The sequence below is a fragment of the Lissotriton vulgaris genome, chromosome 5, assembly GCF_964263255.1.
Source record: "Lissotriton vulgaris chromosome 5, aLisVul1.2, whole genome shotgun sequence".
NCBI classification, from domain to species: domain Eukaryota; kingdom Metazoa; phylum Chordata; class Amphibia; order Caudata; family Salamandridae; genus Lissotriton; species Lissotriton vulgaris.
Genome location: NC_141693.1, coordinates 72,217,080 through 72,239,892, shown reverse-complemented (window position 1 = coordinate 72,239,892; position 22,813 = coordinate 72,217,080). Strand labels below are relative to the sequence as shown.

Genomic DNA, 22,813 nt, shown 5'->3' with positions numbered 1-22,813 from the left:
TTTAACCAGAACTCTTGAATTCTAATAGTATTGTGGATTATTTTTTTTCGTTTATGTCTTGTGGTAAATCTATATAAAACATACTTATATTTATAACTATACAACCTGTGTGGTGTCCATTTGTAGTGTTGTCACTTGATTACTGAATGTGTTCACAAATGCTTTACACACTGCCTCTGAGATAAGCCTGTCTGCTCGTGCCAAGCTACCAAGGGGGTAAGAAGGGGTTATTCTAGGAGTGTACCGCCTTACTCTGACTAGAGTAGCGGGTCCCTATTTTTCAAAGTACCTACCTGTGCCAACTAGAGACCCCTAATTCTAACACTCTCCCCATTGTAATTGATGTATGTATTAGTGACTCCATGATTGGCTGGTTTGGTCTACTTGTCAGACCCTAGTACAGTGCACTGAGTATGCCCAGGGTGCGTAAATCAAATGCTGCTGGTGGGCTTACAGCACTGGTAGTGCCACCCACAGAAGCCTCTAAAAGTGTGTCTCAGGTCTGCTATTGTAGAGCCTGTGCGCAGTCTGGTACTGACATGTTGACTGGGCAAGTGCACCCACTTGCCAGTCCCTAAACCTTCCCTTTTCTTCATTTCAGACAACCCTATGGTAGGCCCAAGGGCAGGGTGCATTGTAAGTATAAGGTAGGACATGCCATGGTATGTGTGGCATGTCCTAACAGTGAATTACAGCCATTTTCGTTTTTCGCTATTGCAAGGCTACCTGGTTCCCGTAGGCAAGAATGGGCAGTTTGATTATTACATCTTATAATCCTAACTGACTCGGGGAACTAGGTAGAAATACGAGTTTAGTATGCCTGAACTCAAAATGATACAATACATCCTTTAGTGAAGTTGGTTTTAACATTCTGTGTTTGAAAATACCACTTTTAGAAAGTAGGTACTTTCTTGCCTAACTATCTAAGCTTGCCTCTGCTAGGTTGTGTAGTCTGGAGTTTGAGTGACAGGGGCTGGGGAATTCCAGGAGATGGGGTGAGTCTGCACAGGGCTGAATAGAGAGATCTGCATGCAGATGGGTGGGAGGAGTTGCACCTGAATAGGGCTGTGCCTTCCCTCCACAATGCTGTTTTCACCTCCTGTGGTGGTCTGATGTCCCTGCCCTGCACTGTGAAAGGAAAGAAGGAGTCATGTAAACAGAGTTCTCCAGGACTGACCAGAACTGGTTTGGACTAGGCTAAGGCCTCTCTGCTTTCAGAGAACGAAGAGAAACTGTGTATAAAAGAGGGGACCCAGACCCCAGAACTTTACATCACTTTTGGGAAACAAGAAGAAACCTTTGCTGAGGAGAGGAACCAGAGATACTGAGGAGAGACTTTCCCTAAGCTGAAGTGCTGCTTGGGGGATTGCCCTGCAGTGGTTGCCTGACTGCCAAAGGAAGGAGAGAGAAACTTTGTGTCTACTTTCATCAGCTTGCGAAGGATCTCCAAGGGCTTGAGAAAGAGCTTGCCTCCTGCTGAAGTCTCAGGGACAACAGACTTCAACCATCAGCTGCCCAAGAGTTCTTTGGAAGTGTCTGCAGCTGTGTGGGGTTTTCTGATGGACTGCGTGTCGCAAAGAGCTAGAAGTGCGACTCACGAAGGAGAAGATTGTCGCCGAACTGCCGCAGTCGCTTCACAACGCCAAAGCGACTCGCATCGCCGGAGAAGAGGATCGACGTCGCACCAGACGCCGCCACATCATCGGAGAAGCGTGTCGCTGCTGCAGCCGCTGTCGTGCATCGCTGGGAAAGCGTGTCGTCGCTACAAGCTGTCTCATCATTACCGAAGCGCCTCGCATCGCCGGAGAAGAGGATCGACGTCGCATCAGACGCCACCGCATCACCCGGAAGCGCGTCACAGGGCCTATTGTGGCACAGAGAATCGTTGAGTGGCCGCGCGGCCATCTGGCATGCATTGTGCCACATCAAGGAGAAGACGCCATTTTTGTTCATTGCACAGGATCTTCATCGCATCACGGCGCTGCTGGTCGCATCGCCACGGAAGCGCAGTAAGAAACCAACGCATCATCTCCCCACGCCAAGAAGAACCACGCATCCCCTACGCATCAGTAGGGACCCGACGCACCACCGTTCTTGCGTGTAAGGAACCGACTCATCGCCTACCCTGCAACACTTTCGCTGTATAGCGTTGCGCATCCTAAGCTACATTGACTCAAAGTGTCGCATTTTAACATCTAAACAGAACTAAGCGAATTCTACCATTTTAAGTACAGTATTGAGGATTTTTGTTGTTTGTGGTCTTGTGTTATGTCTATATAAAAATACTTATTTTGTATAATACAACTTGTGTGGTGTCCATCTGTAGTGTTGTCACTGGGTTACTGTATGTGTTCACAAATACTTTACACACTGCCTCTGAGATAAGCCTGTCTGCTCGTGCCAAGCTACCAAGGGGGTGAGCAGGGGTTATTTTAGGAGTGTACCCCCTTACCCTGACTAGACGCAAGGGTCCCTATTTGGTCAAAGGTACCTACCTCTGCCAACCAGAGACCCCAAATCTAACACTTACTCATACTCACTTGCACTAGCTGTCATTCTCACACACTCTCACACACTCGTTCTCTCTCCTTCATTCACGCTCACTGACATTCACTCTAACTCTTATTCAATAATACTTTCTCACTCATGTGCACACACTCTTATTTTCACTCATTCTGATTCACTCATACTCACTAACAACTCACTGACAATTGATCTCACTTTTTCTCACTCACTACCTTTTAGTGGTTCTCACTCACTACCTGTCACTGACTCACAAACTCATGATCTGTTTCACACAAACACACTCTAACCCACAATCGTGCACACTACATACATTTAAATAAAATATTTACATACAACATCTAAGCAGTGAACAATTGCCTCTTGGTCTATCAGTACTGTATACGTTTTTTATCCACAGGTCATCTATTTCGCCTGCAGGTAAAGTTTGATTAGTAAACTATATTTAATACAATTAAAATTTGTTGAGAAATGGTTTGAGCAAACATACAATTGTTGATTTGGGTAGACAAAACTAAAAAGTCAAAATGTTCAAGACAGGGTTATATTCAATTGTTTTTTTCATTAGTTTTCTTTTTCAAAACATAGAAGACTATTGTATAAACACAACAATGACTTTTGCAATATACAAATTGCAAAGACTCTATGTACAGTGACAATTAAACATAGCATACATGACAATAATTTCATCAGTCTTCAAAGGCAATTTTGATAGTTTTACCATATTTGCAAAGTATAGAGTCTTAATAGTTTATACGGCCTCTATACTACAATCATTCTTGGGTCCAAAGTGTTGAGGTCAGGGAGACACTGTGCAATGTCATTACCATTGAGAATATCACTTTTTTGTGTCATGTGACCTCATTCAGAATATCACAATATGTGCTTAGTCATGCAATACCACAGAATGCGCTGTGTTATGTGACCCCAGTCACTGTTTTCTAACCATAGATAGAAGTGTTTCACTCCTAAAAATACTTCCATAACTTTAACATCTTCTCTGGAAACTGATTTCACTGTGTTTGTTTTTTTGTTTGGCAGGATGTCAGAAGCACCATAATCAGGTAAGGCTGGTTTATTATCCTCCTCTGTGTGTATGGAGCAGTTCTCGCTGCTGCAGTGTGTAAATGCCACTACTGAGCTCACACAAAATGCTAGGAAACTTTCATATCCTCATAAAATCAATTTGCATCCTTAAAAACCCTCTTAAATCCTCAGAAAATACCTTTTATTCCTCTGTAAACTTAAGTCCTCCGAAAACTCCCTTGTGTCATCAGGAAGCTCTCCTACATTTTTTTAAATCCCCGTGAGTCATACTAAAACTCCTTTGAGTCTTGAAATAATTGATACAGAACTGAGCTGCTGTCCTCACAAAACAAATTTGTATTTATAAAACTTACTGGAAGTCCTCAGAAAAGTACCCTGAGCACACATAAATCTCAAGCACATTCTGGAAACTTCCTCTCTGGTTTTCCTCAATTAGGAGTTGTGCAGAACCTCATTCAAAGTTTCCAAACTATGAGGCCAGTCTTTAAAGTGTCCCCTCGGTGCCTCCAAACTTCATTGATATGTCATTAAAGTCATATAATAACATAACATGTGTATATGTAAAGCCACATTCACCCCTAAAGGGGTTCCTTGGCGCTGAATAACAGATGTTTATTGTTACCCAACTCAATGGTACTCATTTTATCAACCTCAGAAAGGATGAAAGGCTGAGTAGACGCGCCAGGATTTGAACCTGTGACCATGAGGTGTAACACATGCAACTGCAGTAGATGCATTAGTCCTCTAAGCCACCAGTCCTGGCCTCATTCTTTAGTAAATTCCCTCAAATAAGAAGAGGTCTCGTCCATCCAGTTCTCATAAACCTCACTGTAATCCTCAGATCTGCTCCTAATCATAAGAAATCTCTCTCCAGTCTGCAGTGACCTCCCTCCAGTCCGTAGCATCATCTTGAGTCTTTAGAAGCCTCATTTCAACCCTCAAACCTCTGCCTGGGTGACTGAACACTCATTCCAGGCACCAAATCCTTCTTCAGATCCTTAGAGACCTCCTTGTGTGTCTTCCAAAGTCTCTTTTCAATCCATTTTTTTCAATGTCTTTATTTATCATTTTTTGGTAACAAAACAGATTAAAACAATAAACCTCAGTGGTTCAGCTTCATCAGTCACATGTCGTATATCATGAAAACATGAAGTATCGTTTGGGGGCATCAGTTCATTGTCATTTTTAAATTCTAAAATAAGATAAAGAGACATTTCCTTACAACTATTGCATAATGGTTACACTGTTCGCCAGGGTGTATGTCCACACATGTCTCCATTCCTGTGGGCTATGGGAGGGGGGGGGGGGGGGGGGTGAGGGCTGACTCAAGCCCTCTCAGCCTACCTTCCTTCACCTGCAGAAACTGCCTCCCACATCTCAGTTTCCTGTGGAGTGTCTCCAATCCTGAGGGATCCTTCCATTGGACTCATGTCAATCCTTACATCTGTAAATAAGTGTTTGAGGCATGGGAGCTGTAGATCACATGGTTTGCAGAGCCAGCCATCAGTGTTGGGTCCGAATGTTTGCCCTTTGTTTTTTTTTCAAAGTAGTCTTTCCAGTCACGAGGCCGGTGAATCCTCCTTTTGGTTATAGTGCACAAGGGCATCGACTCCATTGTTAGATTGTTTTTTTCTGCCATCGGGTTCGGATGTGAATTGCTGCGCTCTGGTCCGGCACCGTTTCTCGGGCTCCCTTTGACACGCAATCCACTACCCTTGACGGTGTTATTTCTTGATCGCGTTTTCCCATTTTCCGTGTATCGTTTCGAAAGGTCTTTGATCAGAAATCTCGTGGCGGTCCTTTCTTCAGGTAATTCCTCCGCTAAGTCCGTGTTTGAAGAGCACCTCCTGGGCGGACACTATCAGATTAGCCCAATGCTCTCCTCTCTGACTTTCTGCGATTTTTGCTCTATTCTTTAGTTAATTCCCCAACTCAGTCCGTGTTTGAATTCAGCTTGCTCACAATTGCTATGGCCTGAAGAGGATCTCGAATAGCTGAGATCAAAACAGAGTCAAACCCATCCAGCAGGAACTCGCTACACTTCATATAACTTCTCAAGGGTTTTCCCTATAAACTGTCAATGCGATGTTTATGTTTATAAAGTCACATTCACTTATCACGTCACGCTTCTTGTCACTTACCTATGTGAGCACCTGAATCCTTTTTTGCATAACCTTTATAAAATAAATAACAAACGTTATGTTGACCTATATGTCCCTATGCATATTACTTATCGCTCCCAAAGATATTAATTATCAATTACGACTCTAGCACCTTATCCCCATATGGGACCTTTTTTGGCCATACCAGAACCATTGTTTTTCTACAACATTAATCAATCTCAGGTTCACAAATCGAGGTGCCCTTCTTTTACTTACTACATTGCACAAATGTGAGCTGCAATTCCTCAATTGGAAAGTTGCTTTCCTCATAGCTATTACATCACTGAGGAGAGTAGGTGAGCTCCAGGCACTAACCATACAGGAACCATTTTTACAAATGTACCAAAACTAAGTGCTTCTTCGGACTAATCCTAAGATCTTACCCAAAGTCATTACTGCCTTCCATATCAACTAATCTGTTGAGTTGCCTGTGTTCTTCCCTCAACCAGATTCTGTGGCAGAACGTGCCCTACACACCTTAGACGTTAAAAGATCATTACTCTATTACAAAGAAAGGACAATACATTTCAGTAAGACAAAACAACTTTTTGTAGCTTTTGCCCCACCTCACAAAGGCAATCCCATCTCACAATCAGGTATTGTAAGGTGGATAGTCAAATGCATTCAAACATGCTATGCAAAAGCAAAAAGAACATTAACAATTCCCCCTAGAGTGCACTCCACTCGTAAAATGGGGGCATCTATGGCATTCTTTGGAAACATTCCTATAGATGACATCTGCAAAGCTGTTACATGGTCTACACCTCACAAATTCACAAAGCACTATTGTGTAGATGTGTTAGCATGACAGCAAGCTAGTGTGGGCCAAGCAGTTCTACGTACTCTCTTTCAAACCTCTGCAACAGCTACAGGTTAGCCACCGCCCTGGGAGATTACTGCTTTCTAGTCTATGCAAAGCATGTGATCTACAGCTCACATGCCTCGAACTGAAAATGCTACTTTCCCAGTATGCATCTGTTCTTGGCATGTAGAGCTGTAGATTCACATTCGTCCACCCAGCTCCCCGGGTACCTATACCTGTTGCAGTACCATCTTACTTAGATACATACACAGGGACATCTCTATTCTACTACTCTTACTAACTCCGTTATCACCCTCTGCGGGAAAACAATCAAACAATGGAGTCGATGCCCATGCGCACTTACACCGAAAGGAGGAGTCACTGGCCTTGTGACTGAAAAAACTTCTTCGAATAAAAACAAAGTGCAAACATCCGGACCCAACACTAGATGGCAGTCTATGCCGAGCAAATGACTCTACAGCTCTATATGCCAAGAACAGATGCATACTGGATAAGTAGCATTTTCCTTCCAAACCTTCACCATGAGGTTACATACACATATGTGCTGCTTGTTTAGCCACATCGCTGCTTGCTAGTTTCCCCTCCTGTGCTGAACAGCAACGAAAATGGGTATGGTCATGACGAGCTCAGCTTGTCATGAGCACCTGAGAGGTACATGCCATGACGAGCTGAGCTCGTCATGAGCATTGAAGGGGTTATAGGCTAGTCTTCCTAACTTATTATTAACAGAGCTTAAAGAGACATCGTACATCTCAATGATCTATTCTGTTGTGAAGCTAACAATGTAATTTCCTCTAAGTCTTAACAGGTACACCCCCTCTGGATCACTTAATGAAAAAATCCAAGATGGCGGTGAACAACACAAACTAATTGCACATGGTTTCAACACTGATCCAAGAACTGAGATTCCAGTCAGTTTCACAAGGGATGTGCAACCTGGATATTTGTCTGTTGTGGCCCAAAAGGTGCAATGTAAGAAAGATCAAGCGGCGTTGGAGGAAAAAACTGTTTAATGCTGACCAACATTTATATGTGAACAAGATTTAAAATATAGAGTGCGTGTGGCTCCTTGAGATTTTAGTAGAGAGGTGAGATTCCAAGTCTTACTTCTCTGATGCAATTTTATTACCCTGTGAGAGTCTTGCGCTCGGCAGACTTGAATCTGGCTAGAATGGACAGACGTTTTTTTCGTGTCCTTGCCCCAACCCCATTAACTAAGATGGATTCTAAACTACTTACGTTTTCTGAAGCAACTAAAGACCTGGTTGTTTTCATCCTTGGCCTAACCTGCCTTGCTCTTCTGCAGTTGTCTTACCTGTGACTAGCCCCAGTAAGCCTCCTTCTGGGGGCAGCCATGCGCTTTAGAAATCTTTTTAACATATCATAAGATTCCTGAGCGCAAGTGTGATTGCACGGCCACATTCTTTTCATCGGGGAGTCAGAACTTGCTCCTCGGCTGACAGTCCTTGACTTGCATCAAATCGTTCGCACACAGATCAGAGTGACTGACGCTATGTCATTAACGGGCTTCTTTTTTGTCCTTGATTCTCCAAGCCATCATCATCTGCTGGGGCTGATGTCCGCCTTGGATGGTGGGGGGTGTTGTCCGCCACATTCTCCCCATGTGCAGTTACCTTGGAGCTTGTTCAGTCATGGTGTGAGGCATCAGCAAGTAAACCCGCAAGATTGAGTAGATGGCTCGATCAATGTTCTGCAAGAGCAATTTGCGTTACATTGGCGAGGGTCCACATAATCCGATTGGGATTGAGGGGTCTCATTTATATTTTTCATGTGAAACTGGTTCCAAGTAATCCGCCATTTCTTGTCCCTGAAATAAAGGTCCACTGTCTCTTTCCAGGTCACTAGAGAGGATGAGGACTGCCAAATATTGTTCAACCTTTGGTATTCTTTTCTCTGATGACGTGGCCCTCTCTATTGGAACTCTTTACACAGAAGGCGGCCCGTACAATGTACTACAAGTTTGCAGGAGATCCAGTGTTTGTTTTAGTGGCTGTTCACAAAAATGTTTGCTTTTTTTTGTTTTTCAGACACAAACTCCCAAGGTAATTCTAAAACCATAAAACTCATATATACCCCACATCCCAGGAGTTTTTTTTTTAATCTAGGGTTTGGGAATCATTATTGGTTTTTTTCCAGTCCCATACCACCAGATACTTCCAGGTAGTGACCTATCCACTCGAAATTGGGCTCATGGTGTAATGTCCTTCAGACAGGCGCGACTATGTGAGGCTGTCACAGGAAGTATTCTATCAATGGAGCCAAAGGGGGCGCTCTCGAAGGAATACATTCGGTCCTCCCATCTTTGAATGAAACACAAATGATATATCAAAGGCCTTTAACTATACAAGTGGCATCAATCAGTGAAAACTCCATTTAGCCATAGATAAAGTGTGCATCAAACTCGTGTTCGGAATGACGGAGGCACTATAAAGAAATTTGAGGCAACGTGAAATGATCAACAGCATTGTAGTCTTGAAGATCAAAAGTACATTGGCCATCCTCACATATATATTGTCGACGTGACAACCTTATTAGTACAAGGGAGGGTCTATTCACAGGAAAGGCTGAATCCATTCTAAAAAAAAACTAGACCATTGCAAAAAACGTTTCTAGTTCTCAGATTTGAAGACTTATTCAAATATTACATTTACCATTACAGAATGAAACAAGCATTTGCAATGCAATAGGTCTCGCATTTGCGAGAGTTTAAGATATTGTAATTGTAAATGAGAATGCCTTTTATTTATGTTTTACAAGGCTACACATAGCTCAAACTATTGCAAATACCCTTTAACTCCCATTGTACTTGCGTGCATTTCGAAAATGAATGCTTACTTGTCTTGATAGCAGCTGCATTTCCTCGATGTCGATGTCAGCTGCTCTGATGGATGAACAGCCGCATCCATGCTTTGCAGCTCATGTGACGACCCTCGCACAACAAGACCTGCGGCTGCTATTTAATGAAATAAGAAAAAAAAGTTGGGCGGCCAGCGTGCAATAAGACACGGGCCGACACGATTTAGTGTTAAAGTTGATAAAAGTTGGACGGCCCTCGTGCAACAAGATGCACGTGCACCATGATTTAAGTTAGAGTTAAAAAAAGACAATGAGGTGGGCGACCCGCTGCAACGAGATGCGCGATCGCAATTTGTGAATGTTGGCAAGAAGATGCACGCCTGTGAAGCTTCTCCACTGCGGGAAAATAACCATCTTAAAAGATACACTTTGCCATCTGTTTTTTTTGTTCATTAGGTCAAGCATTCGAGACTTGTTGTAACTTCTCTTGTTGGCTTAAAGCCATCCCCCTGCTTTCTATTTGTTTGGTTAAGTGCCCTTTAAAAATCCTTGCTTGCTAGTGGTCAGTCCTGCCTCTTTGTCCCTCCTTATTCTCTTTCATTCCTCCAGGGAGCAGGGACTAAGTATTGAATCATTACTCTTTGATTGTATATCTACTCTTTGGGGGAATCATTTATTCTTGGGTTCCTGCTCAGCGCCAGAGCTGCTTGCATTTTATGATCGTGTTCGTGCTTTGAGCGCTGCCTTTCTATAAACAGGCATGGGCAGGCTCCCTGTTCGCACAGCTGTTCCCCCTGCCTTTCGATTTTGAGCAGGATGGAAAACTGGCCTTTTATTTACTACTCAGCAGGGATATGTGAAGCTGTTTAACAACACAATTTGGCTTATCACCAGCAGGAAATTCGAGCGTTTTTTCCTCGACAAGAACATGCTCACTAACAGCCAATCCCCGTTTGGAGCTGCCCTGGAATGTGTGGCGGCGGCTATACTGTACCAAACATATAAAACCTATATGTGGTGAAAGATAATAAGCATGCTTTTTTTTTTTTTTTTTAATATTTTTATTGTGGCAGTTGCATGTAAATACACGTAGTACAGTCACATCCGTGATCAAGTGAGCAAAAACGAAGAGCATAGGGCGGACGAAAATGAAATACACAGCCTTTCGGTCCACAACCCTGAGGGCGGACGGCGTCACAGTTTAATAACTCAATGTAGGGTAGATGTCGGTAATCACGATGGACACAAATAAAGCAATCAAACCACACGTTTTGTTGGAACAGAAACAATACCAAACGAAACAATTTAAAAAAAACAGCAGAGCTCGTCAAGCAGATCAGTAGGTCAGTTGAATGGTCTAGTACTAACCGGTTGCAGCGCTTCGTACCTGGTCCATTGATACATAACACCCTAAAAGAAAGAACCCCAGCATAGGAGATAGACATTGAACGGTCCCGGTAGGGACAAGTCACAAACCCCTCAGCCCACACACAGCATCTCAGGAACCTCCTCTGGACATAGCCAGCTCCGCCGTTGGAGAGTCACACAGTACACCCCGGTAAGTGTTCCAGTGTCCCCATTTCCTGTCCCACACCTTGGGGCAGCCCCTTGTTTTATACACTGTCTGAAACGCTGTATAACAGGGCACTCACATAGGACGTGGAAGAAGGTTCCAGGGAGTCCCCAGCTACGGAGGCATAGGGCGTCCGGTCTCCGACCTATCCTAGCCAGTGTGGGGGCCGATATGTACGCTCTGTGTAGCACTTTTAGTTATATCAACCGGAACCTGTGACATATGGCTAATTCTCTCTGAGACATCAGTGCCGATCTCCAGTCCTCTTCGTCTAGGGGACCCAGGTCCACCTCCCACTTAGCCCTCAACGGCAAGAAGGAATCAGGGAGATCGTTGCAGAGTTTACGGTAGGTAAGGGAGATGACCTTTTCAGGAAGAGGTTGTGACAGGAGCCTATCCTCTAGAGGGGAGGTGGCCGGTATGGAAGCGAAGTCCGGAAATGCGTCACGCAGGGCATGTGTAATTTGCAGATACCTAAAGAACTCAGTGGGTGCCAGGGCATATTTAGCTTGTAGGTCGGCAAAGGTCAGCAGCCTATTTTTGTGAACCAGGTCTCCGACCTCCGAGATCCCGATCGCATCCCACCTGTCGAAGCCCTGGGAGAAGAAGAGGGAACCCAGTCGTTGAGCGGACCATAGAGGCGAGGCCTTGGTTAGTTTGTCAGCCCACCCTAGCTTTTTGTTGGCTGTGTGCCAAATCCGCACTGTGTGGGCCATGGGCCCAATGTATCGTGTTTTGGTGGGTTCACTATACAGGGCCCCAGCTAGCCCTCCCGTCCTGTTTGTTCTCTGTCCAAAAGGAAGGCCGGGTTAAGCGGAGAACCGTGAATCCAGTGGTTGATCGCCACAAGCTGGGAGGCCCAGTAGTAGGGACGGAGATTGGGGAGGGCTATTCCCCCGTCGTACCACCCCTGAAACAGCTTACAGAGAGCAATCCGAGCGGCACCGCCATCCCAAAGCAATCCTTGGAGCTCGCTCTCCACCGTCGTGAAGTACGAGTCCGGAACGGGAAAAGGGCAATTCTGAAGGACGTATCGGAAGCGGGGAAGCGCCAGCATTTTTAATAATGCCTCCCTACCCAGGAGAGAGAGCGGGAGCGATCGCCAGTGGGCAACGTCGCTATGCAGTCTGCGCAGTGGGCCTAGCAGGTTGCGGTCGTAGAATTGCGTAGAGTCTGGAGTAATGAAAATACCTAGATAGGTAAAACCGTCCGTGGCCAGCGTAATGGAGAGGCCCTGAGGCAAGCGAGGTGGCGGGCCATGTAGCATGTACAGCACCGACTTGGACCCGTTTATGGCATAGCCGGAGTATTTACCGAAGTTAGTGAGGATGTGGAACAGGCTGTTGATGGAGGACTGCGGGGACGATACGTAGATCAGGATATCGTCAGCGTATAGGGAGATTTTATCCACAGTCTCGTTACTCCAGCGCAGACCTCGGATGGAGGCATCGGTGCGAACCCAGTGAGCCAGCGGCTCCAAGGTAAGGGCGAACAACAGGGGAGAGAGAGGGCAGCCCTGACTGGTGCCCCGGTGGAGAGGAAATTTTCTAGACATGAAGTTATTAACTCGGACCTGACCAAAGAGGTCCGTGTAGAGGAGGCGTACCCAGGCAATAAAGATGGGCCCAAAGCCAAAGCGGCGGAGGACCTCGAACAGGTAGGACCATTCAATTGAATCGAACGCCATAGCTGCGTCCAGGGATAATATAGAAGCGTCTTGGGAGAGGGAGGGCTGTCGGCTCAGCACGTTATGGACCCTACGGAGGTACAGTGCCGTGTTCCGGCCCGGCAGGAAACCGGACTGGTCATCGTGTATCAGTGAAGGGAGTACCAAGAGAAGACAGGACGCCAGCAATTTGGCCAGAACCTTGGTTCCCGTGCTGATCAGGGAGATCGGCCGATAGGAACTACAGGCAGTGGGAGGTTTAGTAGGTTTTAGAATGACAGCAATGGAAGCCAACCTTTGGTCAAGTGGAAGCACACCCCGTTCCAGGCTCTCCACAAACATATGTCAAAAACCAGGTTGGTGGAGGGTTTAAGGGGAAAATTATTTAAAGACCAAAGGACAGACAAACCCCTTATTCACAGTATAACAATACAAAAGGACTGTCATTGGTCTGTAAAACTAATACGGGCAAAGAAAAATGTGACGGATTCTGTGTCTACCTGTAAAGTGTGTACAACAAAAAGGAAATGAATCCCATCAGCCCACCCATATGGCAGAGCTTCATCATCTGGGATAGAACCAAAGATGGTCCGGTTAGGGAGCCACACACCTGTTGGAATTATGTGCTTCTCCAAACCCAAGGAACCACCAGTGATGGATCATACCAAAAGTCAAATCAGTTTGGAATGGTGTGGGATGTTAAATTGCAGTGAGAAAAAATGTGTGCAAAAAGTATCAAAAAGTGAGATGTAAAATTGTCTACCATGATTTAAGGAAAACTTTATTAGGGAAAATCATGGTGTCAAAATTAAAATGAGTGTGAGACATTTCCTTTTTGTTGTACACACTTTACAGGTAGACACAGAATCCGTCACACTTCTCCACAAACATACCCTGGAGGTGGGGGACGATGTCAGGGGCCATCCCCTTCAGAAACTCGATCGGTACTCTATCCGGGCCCAAGGCCTTTCCGGAGTTTACAGCGAAGAGCGCCGAAGTGAGCTCCTCAACGGATATGTCCGCGTCCAAGGCGAGACGATCCGAGTCAGAAATGATAGGGAGACGCATCTCCTCCAGCAGTTGTCTGGATTCATCAGAGACGTTGCCAGCGGTGTATACCTTTTCGTAGTGAGCGGCAAACACCTCGGCAATGTCCTGGGGGTCCATTACCACCGACCCATCCGGGGTGGCTATGGAAGGTACCCAACTCGTCGCCTGGTCGCGTCGCTCCAACCATGCGAGCATCTTGCCTGCACAGTCTCCGTATTCGTAGACCCGGTGGCGAGTGTGAAGCAGTCGTGCCTGTGCCCGTTCTTGGGCCAGTGCCCTATAGATCAACTGTTGGGTACGGACACGCGCAGCGATGGAGTCCGTGGGCGCAGTGTTGTGGGATACCTCAAGGTTAATGAGGTCCGTTTCGACCTTCGAGACGAGCTCAGCCTGTTTGCGCAGATGACATGCTTTTAGAGCTAGTGCCTCACCCTTCACCACCCCTATGTAGGCCTCCCAGTGTGTAACAGCTGAGTCCACTGAGCCGACAGTTTCGTCGAAATAATGTTCTGTGCATTCCCGCAACGCCTCTCTAATGTCCGAGATCCGTAGGAGCCAGGGATTAATAACGATTGGTCCCCGTACTATCTGACGATTATAGGTTAAGTCCACCATAAGTGGTGAGTGGTCGGATATACCTCGTGGGAGGTGCCGTGGGCAGGTAAAGTGGCTGGTGTCGGCGGTGGGGCAAAAGAAATAATCAATTCTCGACATTCTGTTGTGTGCGTTAGAGTAGTGAGTGAAGGATGGCGTGTCTGGAAAGTGAAAGCGCCAAATGTCCGCCAATCCCAGGGCCCGGGTAAAGTCACCTAGTTCAGAGGTCTGACGGTGTGAGCTTTTCTTGGGTGTACGATCCAGGTCGTCGCACATGGTGGCGTTAAAGTCCCCTCCCATTATTAGGGTACCCGGGGGTAGGCTCACCAGTTGAGTACCCAGATCTTTAAGAGAGTCGCGCACTAAGGTCGGTGGAAGATATACTGAGACTATATTTAGCGGGCGTCCCTCCCAGGTGGCCTCTACCACTGCAAAGCGACCTAAAGGGTCTGCCCAACATCGTGAATGGGTAAGTGCAAGAGATTTCCTAACTAATATCCCGGTGCCCCGAGACCCAGTTGTGAACCCCGCGTGAATCAAAAGCTTGTACCCCCCCTCTGCATTGCCTGGCAAGTGTTGCCAATCAGGTAGGTCTCCTGCAACAGGACTATGTCGGGGGAGTGGCGTCTAAGGAACTGGAGGACCACACTTCGTTTTATTTTGTGACCCAGTCCATCGACGTTCCAGGTGAGGACCGTAAGGGAGCTAGAGAGTTGGTAAGTCGTGGCTGTAGGGGTGAAGAATCAAGATAGTAGGTCGCCTAAACAGGAGCCCCACGGGACAGCCAAAAGTCGGGGTCGTATCAAACTGGAAGATAGTCGAAACATGTGGACCCCGGGGGCCAAACGGCTGCCCAAAAGTGGGACCCTGCAGTACAGGACCTCGGGTGAGCAAGAGAACGCAACAATGGACCAGTCTGCTGGAAGCTAAGGGAGAAGTTAACAATGGTAGGTGACCATCGGAAGCTCTGCGGAGCACAAAAGTAAACATCATAACAACAACAAAATTGACCCAACACCCCCCACCCCTCACCCCAACCCCCCACCCTGCTTCCCTGCCCGTGGATTCAGAACTATCCACACCCCAACTCGGCAGAGTGCCTGTCGCCCTCCCACTCATTTTGGGGTTAGCAAGTGAGCCGGTAGCGCCGCTCATCCGACGTAAAGGCTTTAGGAATGTAATACACTAATAGGGGCATATCATACAATTTACACCACAATCACATATTAGAAAAGTTACTTGTGAGGCAGCTGGTGCGGCCCGGGCTCGGCCGGAAGAGAAGATCTCAGGAACCAGTGCAGTGCATAAAGAGGAGGCTCGCGCCCCCGGGTCGCCTAGTAAATCACCGGACTCTCAGACAGCAAGGGACCAGATAATGTTCAGCCAGGCCTCCTTGACGGAGACACGTCATTCCGCGTCCTCAAGAGGTCTCGTGGGGTCGTCCCGTACTGGACAATGCCGCGGAGAGCCACAGACTCTGCTCCAGCCCTCCAGCCAGTCCCACACTTCCTCCGGCGAGAAGAAGAACCAGGTCTTCCCATCGCGTTCTACACGTAGTTTCGCCGAGAACAGCATGAAGTATTTGACCCCTTTGTCTCGCAGTGCCTTCTTGACCTGCAAGAAGCTGCGTCCCCTCGCCTGCACCCTAACTGTGAAATCCGGAAACATAGAGATGCGAGCATTTTCCAGAAGAAGGGGTGGTCCGGAGCGGGCGGCCTGCAGGATGGCATCTCCGTCTCTACAGTTAAAGACCCTTGCGATGATGGGGCGAGGGGGGGCACCTGGCTTAGGTGCGCCACCCGGGACCCTATGTGCTCTTTCGATAGAGAAGTAGTTTGAGAGGTTTTTCGGCTGTAGGTGAGTCGTGACCAAGGATTCCACAAATAGGTCGGCCGAGGGGGCCTCCATTCGCTCCGGAACTCCCAAGATGCGAATGTTGTTTCGTCTCGCCCTCCCTTCATAGTTGTCGAGTTGCTAGCCCATCTGTTTCTGTTGCTTTTGAAGCTGAGCGACCTGCTGTTGAAGAGTGGAGGTGTAATCAATCAAAGCTGCCGACTTGACCTCGACATCCTTGACTTTAGTGTCCATTTTACGCAGGTCGGCGCGCAGGAGGGTCACCTCTATGTTCACTGAGTCGATGCGAGTTTCTAGAGAGGAGCGAACGCCGGCGATAGCCTCCATTGCATCTTTGAGGGTAAGTGTCTTTGGCCCCTGAGTAGGGGAAGCGAGCTTCGGGTCCTTCGAGGGGGCCGCGTCTTTGTTGTCGACTCTGGCAGCCCAGGAGTTCCTAGTGGTCTACCTCTGAGTAGGGCCACGTGACCCCTTGCCGGACGCCATCCTCACCCGGCAGCGGGGCCGGAGTCAAAGAGGGCGCACCAAGGCGACGGGACGGGTCAGGAGCACACTCTATCGCATCCCCGGGGCCGACCAATCCGGCACTTGCCGCGACGTCCAATCGTGGGCACAGAGTCTCGGGTCACCTCCCTGGCAAAGGATCCGTGTAGTGTGTTCGAGTCGATCCCGGTAGGTCAGCGGGGCCCACGAGGCGACTCCCAGAAAGACCAGGTCCACTCCGCGGCGCGGCAATTGTGTTCTACTGCGTGCCCTGTGTCGGCAAGCCGCAGGCGGATCTCAGAGAGGAGGGGTTCCCCTCCCAGCGTTGAAGGTAAGCTCCGGGTACCGGTGGGCAAAACGGAGGCCAGCCGCCAGTCCAGGGCCGGGCCAGGCAGAGGAGCAGGAGCGTTGTGCAGGTAGGTGGGCACGGCACGCTCTCGGGCCGCAAGTCCCATTCACAGTGTCGAATGGACTCAGCAATGGCAGGGCCAATCCAGGTGGGCAGTTCCGGCTCCAGGCCAGCAAGAACCGGGGGACATAGGGCTCCTGGGGTCTGATCTCGGGGCTCCAGGCAAACGTCGTTCACTGGGTGTCTGGTGATCGGCCTTACCCTCCCCAGGCCTCCGGCCGTGCGCCTCGATGAAGGGGTCACCTCAGAGTCAGGACGTCGTCTTGCAGAAGGTATCCTCCGCTCCCGTCCGGAGAGCCAGTCAAAGGGCCAGGGATTGTGTGCGATCTACCCCAGCAGCAGGAGAGCCGAGCATGTGAGGATCCGTTAGCGGCAGGCCTTAAAGCTGGGGAGTCCCGTAGCTCACTCCCCGACCGGAAGTGACCCTCGCCGCGGCTCTCTTCAGGCCGGAGGCCGATCCAGAGGCCGCTCGGGGGGTCCGCCGCGTCGCCGCAGGCTGCCGGCAGGTCTAGTGAGGGGCACAGGGTAGTGCGGAAAACCCCCGCTGTCCGGGTCAAGCCGCTCCCGGCAGGTACAGTCTAGTGGGTCCGCCGGAGCTCCGGGGCGGCCGCCATCTTGCGGGACCAGGGGGGATCACCTCTCCCACGGCACAGCGGTCAGCAAGAAGCCCCGATCGGGCCAGCACTTCGCCACGGCGGGCGCACTCGGTTGTGTATGAGATTCCCTCAAACAGAGGAGGGAATCCCGATCTATGGACGGATCGGTGTAGCGGATTATCGGAGACAGCTGGGAGTCGCTCTAGCTAGCGACCATTCCCGCCGGCTGTCGGCCAATAAGCATGCTTTTATCCACATTCAGCAGCACAGTATGTATCTATTTGAATGTTAACAATATAACCATTCAAAAGCAAAAAAACTTGTGCCTTTAATCAAAGGAAAGCAGCATTTTAGTGGAACATTTCCCCCTCCTCCTCCCTGCCTTGGTACATCCCACGGCCAGCCCTCTTCAGCTCTTCTTGGGCTCAGAAAGTGGCAGGCAACTGGACAGGGCGACTGTTTGTGGCTTTCTTGATGAAGCTCTCTCTTTTCGCTGTCAGATGATTATTTAACGTGGGGCTGACAGTCCTTCACTTTTAGTTCTCTTCGTAGGAGGGAAACATGCTGCAACTTTATAATTTGTTTAGATTTATTTCGGCATTTAAACCAGATAACCTCCCCTCCTTCAGTGCCCCACCCCCCACCATCTGGAATCACGTGTGTGAACTGCCGAGCAGGAATGTTACTTTACTTATTTATTCATTTAATTAATTTTATATAGCGCGGACTTTACTCGATTGGTGTCAGAGCACTGTACAATAGAACCAGTTACGTTACATGAGAAAATTGTTACACAATAGAACGTTACAAAAATAATTAGGAGACTAGAAAAGGTAGGGTACAAAAACCAACTAAATAGTAGCAAAGGGTCGAGACCTCAGATGAGGGATAACTGGTGTGTGTGAACTAACAGCGAAATCACACCTCCCACTGACAGCCCAGAGGGACGTCCGGATTACCGACGGACAGAGCGGGGCTCCGTCATACCTGCGCTGATGCCGGGTGTGGTGAGGCGACATTCTCCAGATCATTGGGAGAATTAAAGGTGATAATAATTATTTCACTTCCCCTTTTTGTTTATTTTGTTTATTCACTTAATTAAGCAGTAGCAGAGAAGGTCCTGATGAAGCAGTAGGTGACCTATGGGCCCAAGGTAAAACTGCAGAAACATGTCGACCATGACCATTACGAATGTCAAGGTAGTTATTTGTTGACACTACCTCTTGCACTGGTTTTAGTGTTGGGAATGGAAGGTCTTTATTAAACCTATTTCCTTCCCTTACCCAATTTTATCAACACTTTTTTAGACACAGTTTGTTTTTCACTATTCAGCACTGCTTGTTAGATACCACCTGATACCTACCGAACATCTAGACACATTGGGATACATAAGACGGAAAGGGCATGATCTTGCCAAATCGTACATTGGGTCACTCCCCGTGTGCAATCTGTCAGACTCCCAAATGATGTAGGGCGGTACAGGTCAGAATTCTGATGGGAACACTTTAAAAACATCGAGAGTGCCCAGTGAATGATTTCGCTGTTAGTTCACACACACCAGTTATCCCTCATCTGAGGTCTCGACCCTTTGCTACTATTTAGTTGGTTTTTCTGTAGTTCTAAGGGCTGTAGCATTGCTGGTCGTTAAATATTCCCTTGGACCCCATTTTTGTGTGAGTATTAGGGTACAAAAACACAATATCCAACACAGCAAGCAAGGGTGAGAAATGTACAAGAAAAAAATTACAAATTAACAAAGATGAACGAACTTCCTAGAAGGGTCTGAGAATGAAAGTATTAGTTCTGAAAGTGTCTTTGGAAGAGAACAGATTTGAGGTCAACTTTGAAGATCCGGGTAGAGGAGGTGGCACGGGGGAATGGAGGAAGAGAGTTCCACATTCTCACTGCATTACCTGAGAAGGATTGCGCCATCGATCTTTCCCTTTTGAAGGAGGGGAGCTCAAGCAGAAACTTTTCTGCATTACAAGAAGGTCTAGAGCCTCCTGACATTTTCAGTGTATTCACCAGGTAGGGAGGGGAGGAAGTGTGCAAAGCTTTGTGGGTGATGCAAGCAGTTTTGAAAATAGATCTTGCCTCGATGGGAAGCCATCGAAGAGAAAATAGGATAGGAGTGATGTGGTGGCTTCGTTTGGACCCTGTAATAAAGCGGGCTGCTGAATAGAGGATGGATTTGAGAGGGGAGGTTGGATTTAGGTAGGCCCGTCAGAAGAGAATTGCAATAATCCAGACTAGAGAAAAGCAGCAATTGGACCAAGGTTTTTAGGTCTTTTTCCGGGAAGAACTGACGAATCCCCCACAGAAAGCGCAACTGTTAACATGCGCTCTTAGCAATAGAGTTGATGTGAGAGATTAGGTTGAGTCTATTGTCTAGTATGACACGAAGGGATTTAGCCCTGTCGACAATGATGGGTTTATTATCGAGTAAATTCAGCCGATCCATGCAAGATTGAACAGGAGGAGGGGAGAGAGAGGTAGATAGGAGGAAGAATTAAGTTTTGGAGGCATTTAGAATGAGTTGGTGAGCTAACATGCAGTGGTGAATAGAGTTGAGAGTAGAGTTGAGTAGTGAGAGATCGTGTACGGAAGACACCTTGAGGTAGATTTGAGTGTCATCCGTATAGAGATGGTAACGGATCCCAGGAATACTTAGGAGGTTCCCTAATGGGCCAATGTTTTGCGTACATGGCCTGACTCAGTGCTTCTGCTAGGGGGGACCTTAAGGCCTGTCTTAACCCGACTGTGGATAAATCTAGCACCGCCAATGTGCGTATGGTTAAAGTGGCGCAGTGTGTGCGTGATTTCATGGAAGAGGCGGACTTGGTAGATGCATGGAGATTGCGTAACACGGGGGCTCTACAGGGCACACACACATCACCCCTGCTCACAACACATGGTCGCGCTTGGATTATTGGCTTTTGGATAGGGTGGCAAACGGTTGGGTGGAGGAGGTTAGCGTCTTGCCCCGGACCCTATCGGATCACAACCCCGTCTTGCTCCGGATCGCTGTCCTGCTCACTGCCAGACACCCCTTCACCTGGCACTTCCGCGCGGCCTCCCTGCTGGATCCGATATATGCAGACACCATTCATAAAGCGATAACACAATACTTTGATATCAACACGGGAACGGTGGACAGTGCGGCCACCCTGTGAGAAGCCTTCAAGGCAACGATACGCGGTGTGTGTATCAGCACGGCAGCGGGCATTCTGCGTGACCTGCGGAGCCAATTGAGTCGTCTGGAGGAGCGGTTACGCGACCTGGAGGCTCAATATGTGGTTGAATCATCCCCGGAGGTGCTCACGAACATTAGGGAGTATCTGGAGGAGTACAATGCTGTGGCATCCACGGAGATCAAGTACTTGTCTAAGAGACACGTGGCGAGGGCTTATGGTGAGGGCGGTAGACCTGGCAAGGTATTGGCCGGCTGTCTGCAGGATAGGTCTGAGGCGACGCAGATCGATCATATAGTGGATGATGAGGGGCTGGAGCACTACATGTGCGAGGCAATCCTGACTCAATTCCGTACTTTTTACGAGACTCTATATACCTTGCAGGGCGATGTGGATGCACCGGCGTTACATGAGTATCTGACGGACACGGCCTGTGCCTGGCTTTCTGACGGGCAGCGTAATTACCTCGGCCTACCGATAGACGAGAGAGATATCAGGGATGCTATCCTCTCTCTCCCGAATAACAAAGCTCCGGGCCCCGATGGGCTGACAGCTGAATTTTATAAGCATTATGTTGATCTATTGGCGTCACACCTCTTGGCGATGTATGCGGAGGAGCATGAGGTGGGTCGCCTCCCTTCCTCCCTGCTACAGGCGCTGATAGTCACTCTCCTGAAAAAAAAGATAAGCCGCCGACGCACTGCGAGTCGTATCGCCCAATTTCTCTTATCAATATTGACGCGAAGGTTCTGGCCACAAAACTGAGCCCTCTCGTGCCCATGCTCATCCTGCTGGACCAGTCAGGCTTCATCCCGGATCGATCCACTTCCTGGAACCTCCGCACGATCTTCGCCATGCTTCATGTACTAACGCCTGAGTTGCCTGCCGTCGCCGTCCTGTTGGACGTGGCCAAGGCATTTGACTCGATCGAATGGAAATACATGCTTTTTATACTGGCTAGAATGGGATTCCCACCGGTGTTCATCTGCTGGATCCAGGTCCTATACATGACGTGTCAGCCCGGGTGCGGGTGGGAGGACGCACGTCTGAACCGCTGGCGATTCAGCGTGGCACCAGGCAGGGGTGCCCGCTTTCCCCATTTTTATTTGCCATTGTCCTGGAACCCCTCATGTGCAGGATACGTCAGTCCCACAAGGCAGCGGCCCTGAGCTTTAACCATCGACCGGTGATTATCTCGGCGTATGCTGACGATATGGTCTTATATATCCGGGAGCCGCAAACCTACCTGTCCTGTCGCGTGTCATCCGCGAGTATATCAGGTTCGGCCTCTATTCGGGGCTGTGCATCAAGTGGGAAAAGTCGGTGCTGATCCCCCTAACGCCTGATACGACTGAGCCACAAGTGGAATATCCTTTGGTGTGGTCGGTTGAACTGGTCAAGTATCTAGGCGTCCGGATCCATATGGATCCGGAGGTAATGGCGCGTGAAAACTATGGGAGGGCCTACACGTTACTGGTAGAGCGAGTGGACCGCTGGGTTGGGCTACCCCTCTCGTTAGCTGATCGTATCGCTGTGATAAAAATGGTGATCCTACCGCAGTTTTTGTACTTGTTTAGCAATGTCCCCATACGGTTAACTAAGCAATTTTTTAAAACCTTACAGGCACAGTTGCTTCGGCTGGTCTGGGGGGCCAAACCGCCGCGAATTAGCTGGTCCACGCTGACCCGGACCTTACACAGGGGTGGTTTTAATGCCTCAGACTTCTATGCCTATTATCTAAGTGCGCAGGCGCAATTTGCGTATTTTTGGTTTCGACCACATGGATTCATACCCCATGTTGCGGTAGAAGAGGGAGATGCGGCTCCCACACCATTGCAGGGTATTGTTACGCACGTTCGCAGGCACACCCCCCGATCTGAAATAAACACGATCGATGTCACGGTATCCGCCTGGCAGGAAATTGGCAAACGCATGAATCGTCTACCTTTTATATGCGCCGGCGTTGAGTATCCAGGGACATGCTGCTCTGTCGGTGGCGAGGGAGAAGGACCCGTTGGCTCTTCTCTG

At 48.2% G+C, this 22,813-nt stretch overlaps 1 protein-coding gene across 1 annotated transcript in view; it reads left to right on the top strand.

The window, feature by feature from the left end:
• Nucleotides 1–22,813, top strand: part of LOC147710216 (E3 ubiquitin-protein ligase TRIM39-like) — a 253,845-nt gene that overhangs the window by 82,889 nt on the left and 148,143 nt on the right. Inside the window, exon 4 of the mRNA XM_086920893.1 lies at nucleotides 3,565–3,587. Coding sequence (XP_086777019.1) covers nucleotides 3,565–3,587 — 23 coding nt within the window. The remainder of the gene's footprint in view (nucleotides 1–3,564; nucleotides 3,588–22,813) is intronic.